The sequence below is a fragment of the Haliotis rufescens genome, unplaced genomic scaffold, assembly GCF_023055435.1.
Source record: "Haliotis rufescens isolate VD_foot unplaced genomic scaffold, xgHalRufe1.0.p SCAF_7, whole genome shotgun sequence".
NCBI classification, from domain to species: Eukaryota; Metazoa; Mollusca; class Gastropoda; order Lepetellida; family Haliotidae; genus Haliotis; species Haliotis rufescens.
In genome coordinates, this window is record NW_025964361.1 from 6,324,314 (window position 1) to 6,348,586 (window position 24,273).

Sequence of the window (24,273 nt, forward strand, 5' to 3'; positions counted from 1 at the left end):
GTGCTGGCGATTAGATGTCTCACCCTAGGAGAGTGTGGGTTCAAATCCAGGATGTCAACCCCCAAAAGTACTAGAATCTGTACTTGGCTAAGAAAGTGTAATCCCAAATATAATATTTGTTACATTTCTAAATGGCATTATGTATTCAAAGAATTCCCAAAGTTTTGAAAAAGATTTTGAATTTTTTTTGTTGTCGCTTAAAATCTTATTTATATTTGATTTATTATAAGAAATTTACACAAAGGAGAAATGCAGAATAAGTGAAAAAATAGCCTCATGTATTGAGTATCTTGCATTTTGGGACATTGATGAAGCAAATCTGGGAAAGAAGACTTACCGATTGTATCGATGCATAGTTAGATAATTGTCACGATACGAAACAAGATACATGTAAATTTATATCGATACAAAATCTTATTGAAATCGGTATCCATTTGTTTGAGTAACAATTGATTTTTCTATTCAAATTGAAATGTCATCATATTTTCTGAATTTGACCTATACAAAAACTTGTTAGTTTCTGACACTTGTTTGAATAAACAGAATCAACCTTTTCGTATCGTGAGGTACCTGTAACGTGACACCCCTAGAAGTAACACAACCATGTAATACAGGCTCCAGTTGGTCACACTCACCTTTGTTCTTCTGAAGCTCCAAACAACGATCATTCATGAGACTGAGAGACTTCAACTTGCGGACACTCTCGTTGATACACAGAGTCTTGAAACAGACGGACACTTTTTGTATTTCAGTGATTCAAGGCATTCATGCAAAACAGGCTATATATTACAGCTATATCATGGCAGTCCTTCAACAATCAAGTCATACCCGGGGTTGATGTGACGTGGAACTCTTCAGAAGGACCAATAACTATTTCAGTAAATTCATATTTTACGTGCTACATTAAATAAATCTGGTTGTGTGGACAGGTTGGTTTATGGTGGGATAGGATGAACGGGAGTTGGTAAGTGCGAAGGTTTGTTGGTTGGTTAGTTTGTTGGTTTGTTGGTTTGTTGTTTAACGCCACACTGAGCAATATTCATGCTATATGACGACCTATTCTACCCCAGATCTTCACAGGGAGGACAATCTCATTAAAATGAGATCTTAGTTCTCGCTTCCGCTAAACAAAGATCTGAGGACATCCCATTACGGGTCACGTCAGACCGACCTTGTGCGAACTTTGACCGACCAATGGAATGACCAATCAGAAGGCAGCTTTCTTGTGCTTTACGGCACTTATTTCAAATTGGCGACTACGCTTCGAAACATATTTTGACAAATTCTCGATTACAAATTTGAAACCTGAACAAAAAAACCATTCTGGAATGGCTAATAGATGGTCTAGATTGTATGGATACAGTCCTTAAACCCGTAACTATCGTTCAGCGTTAAAGTTTTTTGAGGCTGCATCATCAGAAATCACATTCCGACTCACTTTCATAATCTGGTAAGTGATGCTCTGATTGGTCGGATGAAAGGTCGTTTTGAAATGACCCCTAATGGGATGTCCTCAGATCTTTGTTTAGCGGTAGCGAGACCTGAGGTATGATTTTAATGAGATTGCAGGGAGGATGGTTTTACGCCACTTTGAGCAACATTCCAGCAATATCACAAAGGCAACCATGGAAAGTGCTTCACCTTTTACCCATGGGGAAAAGATTCAAGGGCTTCTGCAATATGAATTATCACTACTAGGCTACTCCACCCCATGGCAAGCACCAAGCCACAGAGATAAACAATAATTCTCGATAATGAATTTGACGAAAAAACCTGGTATCTGACCTGTCGAGATCCGAGGGATGTTACCCGTGTGTTCTCTCCATATGGACTCTTGATGATTTCCCGGACAAACTGCGACAGTTGAGAATGAGTTCTGCTGCAGAAGTAGATCTAAATAACACAAACAGAACTCCTGAAACAGCTTCAGCAACTATTTGTGACTTATTTTTATTTAGAGAAACAATCCTTTCTAAAAGCACACATATATTAAATATATATGTCTGTTTGTTAATGTAAAATAAATGAATTTTCAGCCCACGAATTTAACAAATGAATTGTATGTCTTGTATTTGTTGACATTCATAGTCTCGAATGACATATCTCATCACACGACCTGTTACCTTGGTAACGTGTTCCTCTTCCTCATCTCGATCAGCCTCTTTCTCCTTGTCTTCATCATCGCTATGGTAATCCGCCAACACCAGCTCCTCATCACCATGACAACTGTCATTTTCAACCTGTGACATCTCTGCGTTGAATGATTCCTTCAGCTCCTGACTTGCATCTCGCATCAGCTCAGTAAACTCATCCTCAAGCTTGTCTCGCTTTTCAGATGAAACATTACTATACCCAATTAAAGCAACTCATCAACAACAAAAAACTGATAAAAAATGCAAGTTTTGTGCCAGAGCTGGTCTTAATTTTTATAATAACTGGCCAATATTACCCATAGGAGCATGGATATCTGCGCAATTACAATTTCTCATATCATATAATTTCTGCTTCATGCTGATTTCTGCATTGTCGCAAATAACTAAAGATGAAATTTTCAATTGTTCCCTACGTCATGTACAGATTATGCGACCTTCTGACAAAAGATAACTGGGATGATGTCCTACTTTCGATAGGGAAGTCCACTTTGTTCTTAATCTTCTCAAAAATGATGTGGTAATAAACAGTGTAACCAACTCGAAACTTGAAATTACGGCTTATCAGTGAAATATTGTGGACCTAAAAAGCTTAATCCCTTTGAACAGATAATCTGTCATTCTTCTTCGCTTGTAGGTTATAGGGTATTGGTCTGAGTTTTGTATCGCAATTTATTGAGTGGAGGTTTTTTCATCTGTAATTGGTTACAAACCTTAATAAAAAAACATCCCCACACATTTTTGACATCTTTGTATTTTGATGGATGTTGCTATGGTCACAATGGCTGGTAATGGACAGAGTTTACACAGGAAACTGATTGCAAGAAGATGCAGTTTTTCGATCACAAGGAAAAAGTTGCTAACTTCATAATTTAAATTTGACTTGTTGATTGTTGTCACTTACTTACATTTTGACAAGAAGATAAAAATATACATGATTTTGAAAAATGCAATATGCCGGTATTTTCCTAATGTATTGTGAAACATATTCATAAGTATTATATATTGTGGTATACTGGTATACTGGTTATACCGCACACCACTAGTAGGTTAATATCTAAATAGTTGTGTTTCTGGAAACCTGACACATGTTTATCATGTCTAGCAGTTTTGGGGAACTGGGAATTTCCATTATAACATTTTCACCCAACAAAATTTTAGATAATTGTTTGTTTTTTTTGCCAAAGACAATCAAATTATGTAACATGATAAAGAGGCAAATTTGTAAAAAAAATTAATTCACTAAAGACAATCAAATTTTAGGTAGAGGCAAATTAATCTCTACTATTACAGGGAAACAGCAATCTCCCAAACGTAAAACATTCAGGTTTATCAGTAGAAAATTCCTATTTTCAACAATTAGATAATATTATCTTTATTCAGGCAAGAGCTGAGAATATGTAAATGGACATCGTACCTTGCGTTTGCCAGCAAGATGAGGCAGGTTGGTGTGCAGCTTCTTCAGGCGAGCTTCTCTCTTCTGAGCCTGCTCTTGCTCCATCTGAAGACAGAACCTGGACTTGCCTACAATTCTCCAAGGATCACCTCGTTAGTTGTATATAAAATGTAAAGATGTTCTCAATATCATAGCTACATGGAGATTCTGCGTTAGGATTGGTCCCCAGCAACCTATACTGGTCGTAAGAGGCAACTGAATGGATCGTTCACACTTGGTGACTTGCAATGTCAATGTGCTCCAACGATGTGGACTGTCGCTCAAAATATCACTGGATTGTCTGGTCCAGATTTGATTAGTCATCCCTTGCCGGGTCTCGGGATCCATTGACAAACCCCGCTTCATCAGACACCTGTGTTATTCCTAATACGGAATGAAGGCCGGGTAATATCGTATTTTCTTGTGCATAGTGCACACTTGAGTATAATTGCTATTTCGTGTATTGTGCCTAGTCAAAAACTATGTCATATCCCGAATGAAAAAGAGATAACAATATTTGTCAATGAAAATGAGAAATTTGCGACTACACATCACTAGATATGATGATTTAACATTTCAATTGTACTTCCTGTTATCCTATTCAATGTTTTATAAGCAAAGTTGGCTTAAGGTTAAGACAACTGTGTGCAGTTGTATCGTAAACTAAGCTGGAATAGCCATGATAGCAATCAGTTGTGTACACAATTTGTCCCAATCTACCAGTGATTCAGTTAAAAATAGCAAGTAACATAACTTCAAAGAAATTGTATGCAATGATCAGAAGATAAAGTATCTGAAACTATTATTTTACCAGGAATTTTAGAGCAAAATTCACTATATTTATAATAAAAATAATAACTATAAGCATAGCACTTTTGTATACTGCGGCATATATTTTACGTGTGGAACAGTTTGACGAGTCACCATTAAGTCTCCAGCGGTATTACTATTTTCATCACGAAAACAAAATGTTAACATATAAAACTACAAACAATATGACTTTTAAGGAGTCAAAGTATGGCAGTTATGATATCTGTATCCATACTCTGGCAAATAAAGTTTGTTTCAAGGCGTCAATAGCGGTAATCTGATCGTGACTGCAGTAAATATGTAAGTTGGTGCTCTCACTGTATGTGGTAAAGTGGGCCCTATGGAACAGGGTAAACGGAAGTTATAAGGGGAGGGCATCAGGTGCAGTAACCATGCCGTTTCACACACAATTTCGCCAAAATTAATGTAAACAATTATGGCCGAATGGAAATGTGACGAATATTAATCAAATAGATTACAAACCTAAGTCCCAAGTCCAGATGCATGCATGAACATTTATTATACTATCTGTACTGAATTTACACAAGTTAATTCTGCTGTAAGGATTAACTTGTGTAATTCAGTAAGGATTTTGTTGTTGTAGATATGCTATTTCCAATGACATGAAGGCGTATGTTTGTGTGGCAAATAATGAAATTTATGGGAGCCATTGATTACCCGTCAGTATAGCCGAATCGACGTTATCGCAAAGGGCGTTATTGCGAGGGATGACTACATACAGGCCGCTGCCATATAGCTTGAATATTGCAGAGTGTGGCGTTAAGAAAGAAACAAACTAACAAACAAGAAACAGTTTTTACCTTGACATGTTTCAGCGACTCTTCCTTCTCCTTTTTGGCAGCAAACTCGGCCACCCAGTCAAGTTCTGGAAAACATACAGGCGTCACGTTTCACCAATGTATCGATGCATTCAAAATATTCACTCGATGATGATACACGATTCATTGAGAAATGTCACTGAATGATCGTTCATGAATATCCTCACTACGGCCCATGACTAAAACATGTAACCGCCACAGGTTCCTTAACAACTTCTGAAACATCTCCCGTCATGTTTATTTTGTCATCCATTTAGACATCTTGTATTTGATGTATTACGACACACTTTCATTGTGACTGACTTACTGAGGTACAGTAACTACGGTTATAATGAACTCAAATGGACCACTAATTTTAGTTCGGTATAACCGTAGTTCGTTATAAGCATATATATACAACATCTATACAGCAAACGTCCGGGACCAAAAATTAAGTTCGTAATATCTGTCTGTTTGTTATAAGATGTTTGTTATAAACATATTTTACTGTACATATTAACACAACTTTCCCATCTAATGATGATATTATTTGAATACATGTGCTGTGTCAGATGTTTCTGAAGACCAAGTTGTGCATACATACACTCACGTCACATCTCTTTTGAGGAACTATTTTCTTCTGCGATACAGCTGGTTGTTGTATGGCTGTCAGTGTGAAGTCACACACACTAAATAAAATTGTGTATAGATCTAGGCCTACATCCTTTGAGGTTAAAAGAGTGAGGGCCAAACATTGTATGAATGTCATGGCAGGCTCCCACGTTCAAACAGTTTAACCCTCACTGTATGGAGGTTCGTTCGTTCGTGAGTTAGTTAGTTAGTTTGATTTTATGTCGCTTTTAGCAATATTCCAGCAATACACGGCGGGGGACACCAGAAATGGGCTTCACACATTGTACCCATGTCGGGAATCGAAAGCAGGTCTTCAGCGTGACAAGCGAACGCTTAAACCACTGGGCTACCTGAACGCCCCCATACTCCAAAGAACTCCCACAAAGTGAAAGTCTGTTCTTAAATGTATCAGCACGTGAGGTAGAAAAACAAGAGTCATCAGAAGATGACAAATCCCCCGATCCCCACAAATTTGAAAGAACAAATCATCTGATTATTACAGCAAGTCGTACAAGAGTACCAATCTTATCAAGAGTAGTTATTGGGCTATCAAAACAATACCATGGCATTGGGTGTTGGAACTTTGTAATTGTATGGCAGGTCCTTTTTCACAAAGATGTGAGTTAGTGGATGTCAAACAATTGGTACATGGCTGATGCTGTAATTTGTAGTTATCAATAGTTACTGAAGCTCACCTTTCACATTAAACTTATGAAATCTTATACATTGCAGCTTTATAGAAATACAGAAATAAATATTTACTCTAAACATTTCCCTTTGGGCACCTTCACCATGTCCACTGATGAACAGCTATCCAGGTAATTTTGTGGTCTGACCAGAGACAAAGTCAAACTTGTCATTATGTAAACGGAACAAATAAAAATTGTGTTGCTTTAGACCTATTCTAATCCGGGTCTATTAGTTTTTGTGAGATACGGTCTGGTCTGTTGACATGGAAACAGAATTACCATATAAATTATCTCTTTACAGGGGCGGTTGGGTAGCCTCATGGTTAAAGTGTTCGCTCGACACGAGTTCAATTCCCGACATGGGTACAATGTGTGAAGCCCTTTTCTGGTGTCCCCCGCCGTGATATTGCTGGAATATTGCTAAAAACGGCGTAAAACCTCACTCACTCACTCACTCACTATCTCTTTACAACCTGGTGTTTATGTTTCATGAAAAACAAGGAAAGACAAAAAAATGTTGTTGTTTTTTAAGAAATACCAAAGCATCAAAAGGCACCAGTTCAGCACGGGTTTCATACATATGCAATGTTTCATAATAAATACTACACCGTTTTCAAGTTATCCTCCAGAAACAAATGCTACACTAATTTGAGTAATAAGTCCAGTTTGTTGCCATGAAAACATGTGTCCCAAGATGACAAGTGAGGTGAAACAAGATGACAAGTGATGTGAAATCAAGATGACAAGTGAGATGAAACAAGATGACAAGTGTGGTGAAATCAAGATGACAAGTGAGGTGAAACAAGATGACAAGTGATGTGAAATCAAGATGACAAGTGAGGTGAAACAAGATGACAAGTGAGGAGAAATCAAGATGACAAGTGAGGTGAAACAAGATGACAAGTGATGTGAAATCAAGATGACAAGTGATGTGAAACAAGATGACAAGTGATGTGAAATCAAGATGACAAGTGAGGTGAAATCATAATGACAGGTGAGGTGAAATCAAGATGACAAGTGAGGTGAAACAAGATGACAAGTGATGTGAAATCAAGATGACAAGTGAGGTGAAATCAGGATGACAAGTGAAGTAAAATCAAGATGACAGGTAAGGTGAAATCAAAATGACAGGTGAGGTGAAAACAAGATTACAGGTGAGGTGAAACAAGATGACACGTGTGGTGAAATCAAGATGACAGGTGAGCTACAATCTACAGGTATAATTTCAAACTGATTTACCTGGTGCTGCTTTTGATGCAGATTTCTCCTGTGGGGTGCTGGAAAGGAAGAGCTCAAGCATCAGCCTCTGATTAGAAGTGAAATGATTAAGCGAACTGCCATTGTCAATGATTTGCAATTGTCAATAATCAAATCCAACCATCAATATGGTTTTGATAGATGTAATAGAAATGGCCTGAATACTTTCACATTACATTAACAAATTTATCAATTACCTTATCACATGTAAATGACATTCAACATACTGTCATCATTCATCAGTGACAAACTGTCCTCAGTACCCAGAGGTAGAGGTAGAGATAGAGATAGACTAGTGTCCACACCACCCCCACAGTATAACAGGGAACACCAACCTTCCCCCCATCCCCGTAAAAAATAAAGAAATTAATAAAAAATGCCAAACCCCAACACACAGTACATAGTGTCCACACTGTCAGTGACAATGTGTGTCTGATCCCCCAACCCAACCACACACTCCTACCCTCAGTGTATGAATCTTGTCCTTCACACAGTACATCAATGACACCCTGTATATCAATGACACCCTGTATATCAATGACACCCTGTACATCAATGACACCCTGTACATCAATGACACCCTGTATATCAATGACACCCTGTACATCAATGACATCCTGTATATCAATGACACCCTGTACATCAATGACACCCTGTACATCAATGACACCCTGTATATCAATGACACCCTGTACATCAATGACACCCTGTACATCAATGACACCCTGTATATCAATGACACCCTGTACATCAATGACACCCTGTATATCAATGACGCCCTGGACATAAAAGACACCCTTGACATCAATGACACCCTGTACATCAATGACACCCTGAACATCAATGACACCCTGTATATCAATGACACCTGTATATAAATGACACCCTGTACATAAATGACACCCTGTACATCAATGACACCCTGTATGACGCCCTGTACATCAATGACACCCTGTACATCAATGACACCCTGGACATCAATGAAACCCTGGACATCAATGACACCCTGTACATCAATGACACCCTGTACATCAATGACACCCTGGACATCAATGACACCCTGAACATCAATGACACCCTGTACATCAATGACACCCTGTATATAAATGACACCCTGTACATCAATGACACCCTGTATGACACCCTGTACATCAATGACACCCTGTACATAAATGACAACCTGGACATCAATGACACCCTGTACATCAATGACATCCTGTACATAAATGACACCCTGTACATTAATGACACCCTGAATGACACCCTGTACATCGATGACACCCTGAACATCAATGACACCCTGTACATCGATGACACCCTGTACATCAATGACACCCTGTATGACACCCTGTACATCGATGACACCCTGTACATAAATGACACCCTGTACATCAATGACACCCTGTATATCAATGACACCCTGTACATTAATGACACCCTGTATGACACCCTGTACATCGATGACACCCTGTACATCGATGACACCCTGTATATCGATGACACCCTGTACATCAATGACACCCTGTATGACACCCTGTACATCAATGACACCCTGTATATCGATGACACCCTGTACATCAATGACACCCTGTATGACACCCTGTACATCAATGACACCCTGTATATCAATGACACCCTGTACATCAATGACACCCTGTACATCAATGACACCCTGTACATCAATGACACCCTGTACATCAATGACACCCTGTACATCAATGACACCCTGTACATCAATGACACCCTGTGTCTCACACATACAGTACCTGGAGGTGGTATCCTCTGCCATCAGCTTCTCAAGCTCCTCCTGCTGTTTCTGCTGATAGTCTCGCAGCCACTTCAGAGCCCCGCATATAACACTCAATGACTTGCCCTGCAGTGATTTGGACACAAAGCTATATATAAGTCAATGACTTGAACCAAGAAATGTAATAAGTCACTGGTAAAACTCAATAAGTCAAATAAACAAGCAACAAAATTCTGTTAGGACAATCTTTAATTGCCACAAGAAAAGCGTTGGCTAAGTCACGATAGCTCCTGACGTTTCCCTATGATACTGAAAGTATCATATCAAGACCAAACTGCTCAGGATTTCAATTACGATTTGAGATGGCTGTGCATTGTTTTATTAATCGATGCTGTAAATAGGACCTTACTATTTAGTTTTTAATTATGAAATTATGAAACATGTCAATCTGTCAAATTGAAACTGTATTGGTCTATGACCAATGACCGACGGCCATCTGAAACTCTATCGCACATGTAGTAAACTCATTGTAACCATGGTAACAGGCATGGAATATTTAACAGTTTACATTGCCATCTTGTCCTAAGGTACAGACGAAAGTGATCCATCTGTGTGATTTTGACAAGAGCCCTTAATATGCTGAAAATAGTTTTTCATCCGTGTAACATGTCAGACATGCAAAAAACAAAATAGTCAACTGCTTTGAACTACTGCAGCATGTCCTTGAACATCGGCATTATAATTATTACTTAGGATGACAGCATGAATTTAATCCTGTGAATATGCTTCACATCTTCTTGAGGCAAGGGAGTTAACTGACTATAAAAGTCCAGTTTCCACCCTTGCCGCACTAGGCAGGAATTATGGAGTTACATTTTGGCTGGACTAACGAGTCTATGCATATTCCAATCAAAATCGCGGTTCGTAAACATCATAGTGACTGCCGTGCAGATTTCAGTCGACTGAAGGATTCCAGAGCATGTGTGCCGTGACTCGTCATCGACAAATATTTTTTCAAATATTTTCATGATATGCATCAAGGTTCTCAAGTGATTTGATGCACTTCGCGAGATAAGACGCGTTTTATTATGACAAAGATCTTTATTATCGATCCAATCTTCTTGATTGAGGGGCGGTCGGGTAGCCTAGAGGTTAAAGCGTTCGCTCATCACGCCGTAGACCCGGGTTTGATTCCCGACATGGGTACAGTGTGTGAAGCCCATTTCTGGTGTTCCCCGCCGTGATATTGCTGGAATATTGCTAAAAGCGGCGTAAAACCAAACTCACTCACTCTTCTTGATTGAGCACCGCCATTTTGTTTGAAACAAATGTAAGTGCTTTGACAAGAGGAACCTGCTTGGTCACTAGGAGGGATATAAAAGGGAACTCGTAATAGCCACTGGTGGCGCTACCATCGAGCCACGAAATTCCAGCCTAGTTCGGCAAGGGAGGGAACTGGAGTTTTACAGTCAGTTAACTCCCTTGACCCGAGATGATGTATGCTTCTTCATGACAATTACATATGTTGGAGAACTGGGAACAGTAAAACTTTTGGAATAAAATATCCACATTATCTCATTGCTAAAACAAATACTAAGGGCTGTCACATTTCCGTAGGGTTGGTTGCAATATTTGTTCATATAGACTGATGAGATCAGAGTTCCTTGTCCAACAAACATACATACACATTTCCATCTTCCCAAAGCAAGGGAGTTAACTGACTTTAAAAGTCCAGTTTCCACCCTTGCGGAACTAGGCTGGTATTATGGAGTTACATTTTGGCTGGACTAACGAGTCTATGCATAGTCCAATCAAAATCGTGCAACGGAATCGAAATCCGGTTCGTAAACTGTCCTGCAGATTTGGGTCGATTGCAGGATTTGCAAAGCATGTGCACCGCCAACTCGTTGTCAACATATATTACCAAATCTTTTCATGTTTGTAATCAAGGTGCTCACACATTGCGTGTTGTAAGACCCGTTTTATCACAACATAGACCTTGATTATCTATCAGATCGTCTTGACTGGGCGCCACTGTTTTGTTTGAAGCAAATGCAAGTGATACGAGAGGTGGAATCTGATTGGTCTAAAGGAGATGCTTAGAAGGGACATAACTCGTAATAGCCACTGGTGGCGCTACGATAGAGCCCAGGAATTCCAGCCTAGTTTTTAAAGTCAGTTAACTCTCTTGCCTCGGGAAGATGACACATTCCTAACAATTGCAATTTCTACTTACAGTCCCAGTTGGACTCTCAAATATTCCAACTTTGCCAAGTTCAAGACAACGATACAGCTGTTGCATGAAGCCTGTTTGTATGTCATACGGCTCAAAGGGAAATGGAAAGGATTCTGGGACTGTACATTGTGTCTCTGCAAAATAAAAGAAAACATGTATTAATCATATCACCAGGGAACTATTTAGGAATCAAAACTAATTGCAGGGATTTATCTACGATTCTAAACTACATGCCCCGGCACATTGGGAAAGTAGTTATTTTGTTCAAAATTGGGATTTTTTTAAAGTTCAAATTTTTCTTAAACTCAGAGAATATTGAGACTGTATTTAATGTGATAATATAAAAAGAAGCATTAAAACATGTTTCTATTAATTGGTCTTGCTATAAGTGAATTTGAAAGGTTAATTTTTTCCTAAAATATTTTAACATTGTATTTTAATAATGCATTCTATGCAATAATGTAACATTATAAAATAAAGCTTCTTCTTCACTGGACCTGATATACAAGTTTGTTTGTTGTCTAACACCCCACTCAGCAATATGACGGCGGTCTGTAAATAATCGAGTCTGGACCTGACAATCCAGGGATTGACATCATGCGCATCGATCTATGCAATTGGGATACTATGACATGCATCAACAAAGTCAGCAAGCCTGACCATCCGATCCCATAAGTCGCCTCTTACGACAAGCATAGTCGCCTTTTACGCAAGCATGGGTTGCTGAAGACCTATTCTACCCCAGATCTTCACAGGTCTGATATACAAGTAAATTAAACAAGTCAGCTTGACAAAGTCATAACATTAACAGTAGTTATAACTATCATGACTATAATAACAATAATAGAGACATTCTTAATTCCAATTTGAGAATTTTCACTGTGTTTAATGCCAAATGCAGACTATGGGCAGGTCTTGATAAATCTGTGATCATTCTGAGAAAGTTAAGTATTATTATATTAATATGGTACTATTTCAAATCACAGATCTTAACATGTTTATCCGAAGTAAAAGCCTAAATAAGAATCACTAACTGTTTATTCTGAGCAAAAGTGTTTTATCATGATTAATTTACCACATGTTGTGTACATGTACCTGTGTATTTGGAAAAATACTTTTTGTTCATTTCAAGAAATCTCCATTCAGCATATCCAAAAAGACTTTAATAAACGAAGAAAAATTTAAAGTTTTGAATATGAAAAAAATTCTATATTTGGCTCAATACTGCAGTGCACTGATACACTATTCTAAACTACGGACACTTAATCTTTTTTTTTTTTCAGGGTTATCAAATCATTATGACCAATGATATTGACATAATTAAATACATACCGTATTCGACATAATAAGCGCCCAGGGCACTCTCAAAATTAGAAATAGGGGGCTCTTATTAGAATAGTATTTTGGTGACAGCCTGAAATGTTTATATACAACAGATATATTTCTCCAGAATGTAATTAAGGGTGCATATAACACACAAGTGCGTATTATACACGAATAAATAAGTCTTATGTACATGAATCAGTCGGAAGGGGTGCTAATTGGGATTGTTCACTAGCCAATATAATAACAAATATCGCCATGGGCGCTTATTAGAGCGGGGCGCTTATTACGTCGAATATGGTAATACATAAACTGTCAATTGGGCGCATCATTTGTATGAAAATAGTTACAGTGAGTTTGGCTCCAGCAGAGTTAGTGTGTGGAGCCTTTGACAACCGAAAACCTGTCCCCAGTAAGTGAGTGAGTTTGGCTTAACCCTGCCTTCAGAAGTATTTCAATTATATAATGGCATGTCATCTTGATGTGGTAGGAAAGCCCGAAAAAATGCACATCTTAGACTTTAGTGAAACCTGACAGGATGGTGCTGACAAGCCTAGAAACAACATTAGGGTGAATCTGGGGTTTGGAATCATCCAGCAGTGTACAATACTCAATAGTGCACTCATTTAAGAACTTCTTCACAGCTACAGACTGTAAATGCTAGAACAGTTAACTACTACAAATCATTTTTACTGGATAGAGTGGGAATGTGGAATGAATTACCGGATAATGACTTCACTAAATGTATCACCACAACAGCAAATCCCAAAATATTTGGCTTTAACTTAGACTATGCAGAGACCATTATAATAGATATTATGGTTATTATATGGTCTCTGGAGTATTGTTCCCATTTCTGTCAAATCGTCCATTCCCGCTTCAGGTTAGGATGCAGTTAAAAGCACACTTATATAATAGACATATTTATGAGTCTACTACTTGTACTACCCTTTTGGGACCCGTGAAGATTCCGGAGTAGAATAGATCTTCAGCAACCCATGCTTGCCGTAAAAGGCGACTATGCTTGTCGTAAAAGGCGACTATGCTTGTTGTAAAAGGCGACTAACAGGATTGGGTGGTCAGGCTCGCTGACTTGGTTGATGCATGTCATCGATCCCAATTGCATGGATCGATGCTCATGATATTGATCACTGGATTGTCTGGTCCAGACTCGATTATTTACAGACCGCCGTCATATAGCTGGAATATTGCTGAGTGCGGCGTTAAACAACAAACCAACCAACCAACCAACTACCCTTTTGGGGGAAATAAATATTGTTTAAATCAATAGTGCACTCAATGGATGCATAGGATCCATCAACCATATTGTATCCCATACCATCAGCTGTTGTGGTGTTAGTATTATCACAGCTCTCGCCATCAAGTCCAAGCTCGAATCCTGACAACAGTTCATCACCCTCATCATCGAACTCATCCATGTTCCAGCACTGTAGATCTGTCAGCTGACGATCATAGGTTTGTCCAAACAAACAGGCCAAACGAAACGGAAGCTAGTATTTCCGCCTGGTACTGTCAACACGAGGGTTTTAGTTGAGAATTTATTATTTACAATTTCTGTTCTTTTTGTGTGGCTTTAGTAGTTTTACATCGAGTGCTTTCACCGTGCACACTGATCGAAACATCACCTACACGTCTCTTCGAATATTCGCGCCATTTAACGACTACTTTACGGTTGCCTTTTTTTAGACAGACAGATAGAAATGAATTCGAATATATGGTGTGAGTTAGTACCGCCATCGTGATGTTCGTGATTATATAAATAGGTTATCAAAACATAAAGCATATCATTTTGATTTACAACATTGTCGTAAATATCAACCAGTAACAAGTTTCGGTAGATATGAACTTCCGGGATTGAGTCGCGGTATTTACAAATTTTGTGTTGACAACTTCATCACTCAACGGTTTGCCTAAACGTCTTCCAGCGGCCACATGTTTAAAAGATTAATCATGGGCCTCAATCGTACTTTGACCTTGGGTCATTCAATCAGCGTATCCCTGCAAATGATGAAGTGAAATTTCGGACATGGAAGTGGAAGAAACTTGAGACCAGTCGCGAGGCTAAAGGATGGGAGAGGGCCGCATCTTGGTTCAGGCGACTGTGACATCTATCAGTGATGACCACATACTCTACCCCTGCTGTGTCCAGTGCTACAGCAAGATGCTGCAGGACATTCACTACAAGAATAACAGGTAATGCAGCGTCAAACAGTCTACAATTGGTCAGGCAAAAATAAAGGAATATTTGTCACTGATCATGCTGATTGTGTTTCCTATTTCATCACAAAATAGGGTAGCTCATGTCGATATGTCGGGTTTCTTTCGTGGCTTTACTTTGAAAAATGCAATATGTCACTGTCAGTATGAGCTTGCTTTTAAATGAAGATCATAAAGGACCTGTTTATCTAAATGCATGTTAGTGAAGCACAACTGATTATGCTTACACCATGTACACTGGGGCCTAGTGACAATAAATCCAGACAATATCAGGAGGGTGATAAAAGCTATGATACAATTTTGAAAAAAATGAGAAAAAGGATGAAGGTCGGTCGGTAAATCAAAAACTTATTTTATTTTGTCCTCACTATCAGCATGATCAGTACCAGTGACTATAGTGGGATACACCCACCCATCTTGTCTAAATATTTGAATTCCTTGCATCAACCAAGTCAGGAAGCATGACCACTCGATCCCAATTGTCGTCTCTTATGACAAGCATAGGTTGCTGAAGTCCAATTCTTCAACATGTTCACGGGGAACTTGTAATAAATTGGTTTCTTAGGAAATTGAACTGTGTGGTAACACTGTGATACATGACATAGGCGATCCCTTTTCACGTTGTAACCAAGAGCTAAATAGTCATGTTAGTGCAATATCTGGAACTGATATGTTGTTTTTGTTATATAAAGGTGGCATATGTTTATGATTAGGTTTAGATTTTATCCTATCATGACAATACAAGGAACTTGACCATGCTGCCTTGTTGACAGCGATAGAAATTGGCACTAGTCCTATTGTCCTTGCCAAAGTGCACAATAGTTGTGATAGTTAAGGTACTTAGGTATCATAAGGACTAACTGAAATTTGCCATTTTGTGTGGGTTTGTAAGGACTAGTGGACTAAAAAGGTTAGTTTCTATCACTGGCTGATGTTTTCCACTTCATAACATTTTACAAAATACTCTACCAATCCAAATATTTGATGAACTTCAAGATATAAAAGGTAAATATGGTAAATGTTTCAGGATCTAGGGGATATAGAAATGTCAACAATATTCCACTGTGAACTGTGAGTTTGTAAAGCAACCAAAGGTCAGGTCAAAATCAGCATCAGATTCCGTCATGGAAACTTGGTATATAAGAATGTAACTGAAGGGGCATTCTTAGCTGGATGAACAACCTAGACATTATACTGTACAAGTGGTGCAGTACGTACAATTTTGAAGCTACACTTTGGCCTGTATCCGTTCTGTTTTAGCCAAATTAATTGACACAATTTTCCTCTTTGTGCTATTTTTATTGTAGCCATTGATCTGGCCAAAAAAAATGAAAAAGGTGATGTGATTCTGATTAAACATCGTAATCATTCTTATTTTAGTTGCCAATCATAATCTGATTTCACTGATCATGCTGACTGTGACCAGGAAAAAGCACACATGAATATGAATACAAACACAGCATATAGCATACAGTAGTTCCTCAAATAATTCATGGTTTTAACATCTTTCAATAATAACAGAATTTACCTTTCGACCATGTCAGCTCTATTCCAAAACATGCTAAACATATAAAATGAAATGTTATGAAATGTGAACCATGCTATTATTTTGTTTGGGCATGACTAAGATTATTGAATGCGAGATTGATATTTTTAAAAATTATGACTTTATATTATTGATGTACTCAGTCTCTTATGATTCATAATTTTTGCATACTAGGTGGCGCTGTTTGAAGTGTGGTGAATCTTGCGGTGTGGAGGAACTTGAGTGGCGGTACCGCCTCCGTATGACAGTAGCTGACACAAATGAGTACAGGCAGGTGGCTGTGTTTGGTCGGACACTACAGCCATTTTTTGGCACAAGCGCCAACGCATTTCACAAGTAAGGAACTGACAATATTTGAGATTTTTCAGCATTGGAGGGGACTGGGATTTTTAAATTTGTTCGTATCCTACTTTTATATTATCAACATACAGATGTAATTAAATATTATAACAGATATAGAACTGAATGAACCTAAGGACATGACCAGATTTGATTGAATATGTATCCATGTTGTAATGAATATCTTTCTTTACGTTTATGAATTGTCAGGACAACAATATGAAACCCTCATCTATAACAAATGATAAAGTTGATGTTGATAAAGTTTCATATTTTCATAAATATTTCACAACATTGTATTGTACTATTATCACTTTTTGTTTCTTGAGAAATCATTGGATGAAACTGGATAGTCACGTCATTGTCCAAGGTTGAAACATACAATTTGTGGTACTATCAAGCTGTACATGTTCACCGTTTCAGATTCTTGTCGTACCTCCAGAGGACCAAGTGCGAGGTAGCTGACACAACTCTGAAACAAGCCATCTACCACGTGTTCGTAGGGCAACCATTCCTGTTTGGGTTTGCATCAGCCAATCAACCTAAATCTGATATATCAGTCTCCAGTTTGTCCCATGTTGCTGGTGGAAAGGGAAGTAACTCTGACCTAATTGCTGTCCAGATGATATCAACTAATTTAAGCCAGATGGGTACTGTTTCTCAACAGATGAGTCAACTTTTGAACAGGCACACTGCAGACTCATTCCGTCAGCCGCCATCAGAGTTGACAAAATATAATAACAAAAGTCCGCTGTCAGTGTTTGTCGGAAAAGGGAGCTCTAATGAAACCAGGGAAAACCTTTTCAATTCATTCTTAGAAGTTTCAGATAACAGTAATGTGAACAGCCTCCTTTCAGTTCTGCTAAGCTGTGAAAACTCTTTATCCAACACTGTTTCAGTGTCTTCAGCTTTTTTGAACAGCGCTGACTTGACAGAGGATAGAACTATGATGAACGAGGGAAGTAGGATTGGACCTGTTAGTATGTCTTGTCAAGATGACGTCGTTACTGATCCTATCACTGGCAAGACAGTAGTCCAGCTAGGTAATGAGTTCACAGATGCTGATGAGACAATGGACGAGGGAAGCAGAGTCTCACATATTATGCCTTGTGAGGATGACATCAATTCTGATCCAGCTATGGACAATACTTTGGGTAAATATTACACAGATGCTGATGAGACGATGAATGAGGGAAGTAGAATCCCACATATTATGCCATTTGAGGATGACATCAATTCTGATCCAGCTATGGACAATACTTTGGGTAAATATTACACAGATGCTGATGAGACGATGAATGACAGCAGTCTCCTGCTTGCTGTTGAGGAGCCATCTTCATGCAATTCCCCTGAACAGGTCCCTGTCAATATTAAATCTGTGAATACAGATACAGAACAGTCTCAAGTGAGTAGTGTTGATAGAACTGTGTTCGGCTGTAGACAGGACCATTCAGCTGAAGCTAAACATGGTAAAGGTGGAGAAGCACCTGCTGATGAGTGGGAAGAAATGCCTTATTCAGAAGACCTGGATGAGTTTCTCCACAAAGCAGCGACAGAGAAACATGGACACGGCGTGTTACAGAAATCTATTGCCATTCATCGCAAGAGCCTATCGGGACATTCAGACTTTACTCTCAACACTGGAGAGAGTTTCAGACATGACGATGACAGGGAACTAGAACCTGCTGTATGTGGTGTCTGGACGTGTGATGAGGTTGTAGTTGACAGTGAACAAATACCTTGTTTTGAGGATTCCCGATCTCAAGTCAGCTATGTGCTGGAGAGGGCAGGAGATGGGTGTGGCCAACACCAGGGAAGCATGTCCCACAGGGACACAGTAACAGTTTCACATCCTTGTGGAACTGATTATACAACTACTCTGAATGAAAGAAGTGATGGGATCTCAACCATTGATAAAGATGTGTCACAGTCTGTAGATAAAGACAGGCTTCTTGTATCCAAAGGTGTTGTTGAGACATTGGCAGCTGGGGAATATATGAAATCTTGTAATTACGTTTCAATGCCTGTTGATGGAAGAATGGTAGCAGAACATACCATGTGTGGGAATGTGGACACAGTATGCTGGGAGGATATGCCAGAGTCAGAGGACCTTGAGAAGTTTCTGTTGGAAGCAGGAGGGCCACATGGTCCTGTCACAGACCAACACTCTACGGCACAGACCATAGCAGACCATCACTGCAGACCACAGACCATAGCAGACCATCACTGTAGACCACAGACCATAGCTGATGATCATCGTAGGTCACAGACAATAGCCGTTTCAACTAGACAGGAAGATCCTGTAGAGCCAAAAGTCTGTTTGGAAAAGTTCTTTGAAGAATCTTTTTCCGGTGATGACTCTGTTTTCTTCACAGGTATACTGTCACCTTTGGGTAAGAGAACAATTATTAATGGTGTTAATAGTAACAGTATAAACTCATTCAGAACCAGCCATCATGTCAGTTCAGATACGTGTGTGTTAGGACCTGTTGCTTCATTGACCCCTCAACATCAAGGAAACAATTCAAAAGACACCAAAGCAATGTCAGGAGAGGCAAGCCAGGCCCTTTCTAGTAATCTACAATCACAGCATTCAAATTGTGACAGTGTTTATGAGCAGTTGAGCATTGGTTCAATGGTAACGGAAAAGACAGATCAAACAGGGACATGCTCAAGTGTGTCCAAAGGATGTGATGCCTCTCTGAATGGTTCCACTGAACTGTTTGACGTCAGTGGTGTGGATCTATTTGAATGTTTGAGTAATGAAGAAGAAAAATGTTTGGTGGAAGAAGATCCAGGAACTGATTTAAAGGATGTGTCTGCAGTTTGGGATTCAATGGTGGAGACAAAGGACATCCTATGTCAGAATGCTTTGTCTGAAGGTGTGGTTCCAATTGTGAAGGATTTGTCTGCAGTTTGGGATTCAATGGTGCAGACAAAGCAAGGTGTTCTTTTTCAGGACAACCCTGAAGCTTCACCAGGATTTCAGAAACAGGTAAAATTTGCTAAACGTTTGAGCCACATGAGTTCCATTCAGTTGATTGATATCCGGATGAAACTGAACTTTGCTCTTCCAATGGACAGTCAGCTGACTCCGATGAGGTCCTGCTTGCGGAGTGTCCCAACACCTGAGGTAACTAAACATGACAGAAAGTGCCTGGAAGGGAAAGAAAACCAGTCACCACTCAAGGTCATCTCGGCTGTGAAATTTGTCCAGAAACAACCAACACTGTCACATCCTGACACATCAGTGTCAACACAAAATGATACAAATGATTTAGGGCCAGTACACAGGAGCAGTGATGGTGACAACATAGATGATTATTGCTTTCAACAGTCACAAGATCTGTTTGCAAACAGTCAGCTAACAGATCATGTAGACTGGAGTAGCACCTCGGACTCTGACACATCACCTACAGCAGGTGGTGGATGTGATCAACCTCCAGAAAAACTTGGAAGCATCAATATTTATCCATCCCAAAGCCATAACACTGTCAGGCACTCTGATTCATATCAACCTCAAAGAGTTATCCATGCGGATGGGAAATCAGGTAAATGTCATCTGGGTGTGTTTGTTTGTGATGGAAGAAGCGGAGGAAGACACTTGCCCCCGACCAGCAGGGATTACTTTAATGGGAAGGACAATAAATATAATCATAAGAATATGTCCGACTGTGATAATGAAACTGCCCCGTGTGTGTTCAATGGGGCCAATGAGTCCTGCAGTAACACTGCGAAGGATGAGGACACCAGTCAGGTGCTCTATGATGGGTCTCCACTGCTGTTCTCCCAGGCAGACCAGACACCCTGTCAGGTATCCAGCACCCCTATCGGGCACTGTAGCACTGAGGAGTTGGGCCAGGGGCTTACACCAGACTTGTTCAGTCCTTGAAACAACCCATGTCCTGTTTTCGGTTCAAGTGAGTCCAGCAACCTATGCTTTGTAAGAGTGAGTGAGTTAGCCATATTCAAGCAATATCACGGCGGGGAACACCAGAAATGGGCTTCACACATTGTACCCATGTCGGGAAGCGAACACGGGTCTTCAGTTTGCCTAGCGAACGCTTTATCCACTGGGCTACCTGACCGCCCATATGCTTGTAAGAGATGACTCTGCTAAAGGTCTGTGGTCATGCTCAGTGACTTTGTTGATTGTGTGTCATCGTACCCGGTGGTGTGTGATATTGCCCAGAGTACCAATCACTGGTATATCTTGTCCAAACCAATCTCATTAACATCAAATCTAATTTCTCGCTGCTGCTAAACAAAGATCTGAGGACATCCCATTACGGGTCACGTCAAAATGACCTTTCACGAACTTTGATCAACCACTGAAACGGCAAACAAGAAGTCGTCATCAGCCAATTAAATTCTTGAGCTTTACGGCACTCGTTTCAACCTGGCGATTTCCATTTTAGACTACGCTTGAACAATATGTTGACACAGTTCTCGATTAAAATTTTGAAAACTGAACAGTCGAACATTCCGGAATGACTAATGTATGGTTGAGACTGTATGGCAGAGCTTCCCACGAACTGTGCAAAGCCTCCTCTGTTCAAATGTTTATTCCAAAAAAGCGAGAGTTAGACGATAATTTTGACGGAATCAGTCGTACGGGTCGTAACTGTCGTTCGGAATACCCCATGTTAACGTTTCCGAGGTTGCATGATTAGAAAAGACATTCCGACTGTCACTTTCATGATCTGGTAAGCGACGCTTTGATTGGTCGGATGAAAGGTCGTTCTGACATGACCCGTAATGGGATGTCCTCAGATCTTTGTTTGGCGATAGCGAGAACAAAGATCTGATTTTAATGAGATTGTGTCCAAACAATAAACAAAACAAGCTTTGTGGTATACCTACTGGCACATAACTTGGATGGTATGGTATGAGCATTGTCCACAATGGTGTTCTTTGTGGTGTGTATCTGGAGAATCATCATCTACTTCTTCATGACCAAAGCCTGACTACAGCCAATCAAAATGTAGCACAAGTAAAGTTCTGCCCAATCAAAATGTTCCAAAAAACCTAGTTGATATTTTCAGGTATGCTTCTTCACTGTTGAAAAGTATATTATAGTCCATCGTTCCCCACTCATCCATCCAAAGTTGATAACCATGGTTACGTGTGTTTTGAGTAGTTAATCAATGCTCACTATTATTGATTATTAAGAAGTTGTTTGGGCAATACAATATGTTTAATCCAGTTTAAAGGGATCGGGGAACAATGATTGAATCTGTGATATGAATGTTATTTGATCACATATTATGTATTTGTAAATATGCCAATGAAATGAAATTGTTATGATGTTTTTATTTTCATCAATGATATTAAACACCTTGAACTATTCAGTTATGCTTGCATTATTCCTTAGTACCCCTTTATTGTACTCCTAAAGTACCAGCCCACCTGAGTGGGCTTGTGAATGGAGGGTCTTCATGGACAGGGAAGGTCGGGGAATAGATCCTTGGCTGTGCCATACGTTAAAAGATGGAACTTTATGTTACCTTGCCTGGCACTTGGCACTAAGGGGATAAACATGATAAATCAAGGACTGGTTCAGCTAGGACAGTATACTGTGTCTCAGGGTGGCTATATAAGTGCAATAATCTTGAACACGGCGTTAAAACCCCATTTCAACTCCACTCTAAAGTGACATGGTCCAATTATCGTGAGTCCCAATCCCAGAGTTGCCCTTATGATTATTAGGTCAACAACCATCACTTGGGGTCTTCCTCCCACATCAAACTGACATGCCGAGATGTAACTGGAATACCGTTTAAAGCCCTGGGAAACAATCCTTCTCGAACCCACTCTTATTCCGGTACCAGGTTAGAAATAGCCCCCTACGCTTGCCATACGAGGCTATTAAGTGGATCAGATGGTCGGGACTGGTGTTGTACCCCCATCCATGAAGTGTTGCTCACACTATTAACCACTGGTTTGTCTGGCCCAAACTTTATTACTGTACCAGCTGTCGTGATACAGCTGAAATATTGCAGATTGTGGAGTACAACAAATACTAGAATGGCCTGTTATTTTTCACTCTCACTCAATTGCCTCTGTGATCTAGTGGCAGAGAGTCTGCCCAGAGGGAGGAAGGTCCAGGGTTCACGTTAAACGATGGTACTTCTTGTTACCTTGCTGGTTTGGAGACAGTATACTGTGTCCGAGTGGAATATTCATGTTAAACTGCAGCACAGTATCTCATTGGGCCAGCACTATAAAATCGGCATTAGTCTGGACTGGTACAAGCAGCCACACTGACGTTCATACACATCACTATATAAGTGCAATAATCTTGAATTGTAACTTCAAGTGTTAAACCCGTGAAAACCCTTGTTAGAACGGGTCTTCAGCAACCCATTCTTGATGTAAAAGGTGACTATGCCTGTCGTAAGAGGCGACTAACGGGATCGGTAGGTCAGACTGTCATCGTTACCCAATTGCGTGGATCGATGCTCCTGATATCAATCACTGGATTGTCTGGTCCAGGCAGGAATATTGCTGAGTGTGGCGTTAAACAACAAACAAACTTCAAGTGTTTGAATACACTACGCTTCTCAACGCTCGTGAACACATAGGGCCGAATGTGGTGTAGTGGTGACGGGTGTCGAAGTCCAGCAATGAATTGATGCCGTGTATTACTCGTGAAACTCAAATGAGCCACAGTCCGAGAATAAAGTTCGTGTAATATCTTTGGTTGGCTTATCTTCACATTGCCGTTTGTGGGATGTTATCTGAGCGAGGGGCGGTCGGGTAGCCCAGTGGTTAAAGCGTTCGATCGTCACGCCGAAGACCCGGGTTCGATTCCCGACATGGGTACAATGTGTGAAGCCCATTTCTGGTGTCCCCCGCCGTGATATTGCTGGAATATTGCTAAAAGCGGCGTAAAACCATACTTACTCACTCACTCACTCACTTATCTGAGCGCTCATTGGCCAGAGACACTGGAAGTAAAAATTTGATTGCTTATGTCTTCACGTTATTAGGTCGTACGTGATCCGATATGATTCTGGTGCATGCTTAACTGTCACATGAGTAATGCTGCT

At 39.8% G+C, this 24,273-nt stretch overlaps 2 protein-coding genes across 2 annotated transcripts in view; one reads left to right on the forward strand and one right to left on the reverse strand.

The window, feature by feature from the left end:
- Positions 1 to 14,773, reverse strand: part of LOC124149642 (ATP-dependent DNA helicase DDX11-like) — a 42,834-nt gene extending 28,061 nt beyond the window's left edge. Inside the window, exons 1-9 of the mRNA XM_046521370.2 lie at positions 14,438 to 14,773; positions 11,776 to 11,909; positions 9,559 to 9,665; positions 7,775 to 7,812; positions 5,217 to 5,281; positions 3,568 to 3,651; positions 2,124 to 2,327; positions 1,786 to 1,893; positions 636 to 720 (exon numbers count right to left, since the gene is read on the reverse strand). Coding sequence (XP_046377326.2) covers positions 636 to 720; positions 1,786 to 1,893; positions 2,124 to 2,327; positions 3,568 to 3,651; positions 5,217 to 5,281; positions 7,775 to 7,812; positions 9,559 to 9,665; positions 11,776 to 11,909; positions 14,438 to 14,537 — 925 coding nt within the window. The 5' untranslated portion in view covers positions 14,538 to 14,773. The remainder of the gene's footprint in view (positions 1 to 635; positions 721 to 1,785; positions 1,894 to 2,123; positions 2,328 to 3,567; positions 3,652 to 5,216; positions 5,282 to 7,774; positions 7,813 to 9,558; positions 9,666 to 11,775; positions 11,910 to 14,437) is intronic.
- Positions 14,774 to 14,967: 194 nt separating this feature from the next.
- Positions 14,968 to 21,882, forward strand: LOC124129891. Its single transcript, XM_046493243.2, has 3 exons — positions 14,968 to 15,312; positions 17,057 to 17,218; positions 17,645 to 21,882. The coding sequence occupies exons 1-3, from the start codon at positions 15,188 to 15,190 to the stop codon at positions 21,111 to 21,113; spliced, it is 3,756 nt and encodes a 1,251-aa protein (XP_046349199.2). The 5' UTR covers positions 14,968 to 15,187; the 3' UTR covers positions 21,114 to 21,882.
- Positions 21,883 to 24,273: the final 2,391 nt, after the last annotated feature.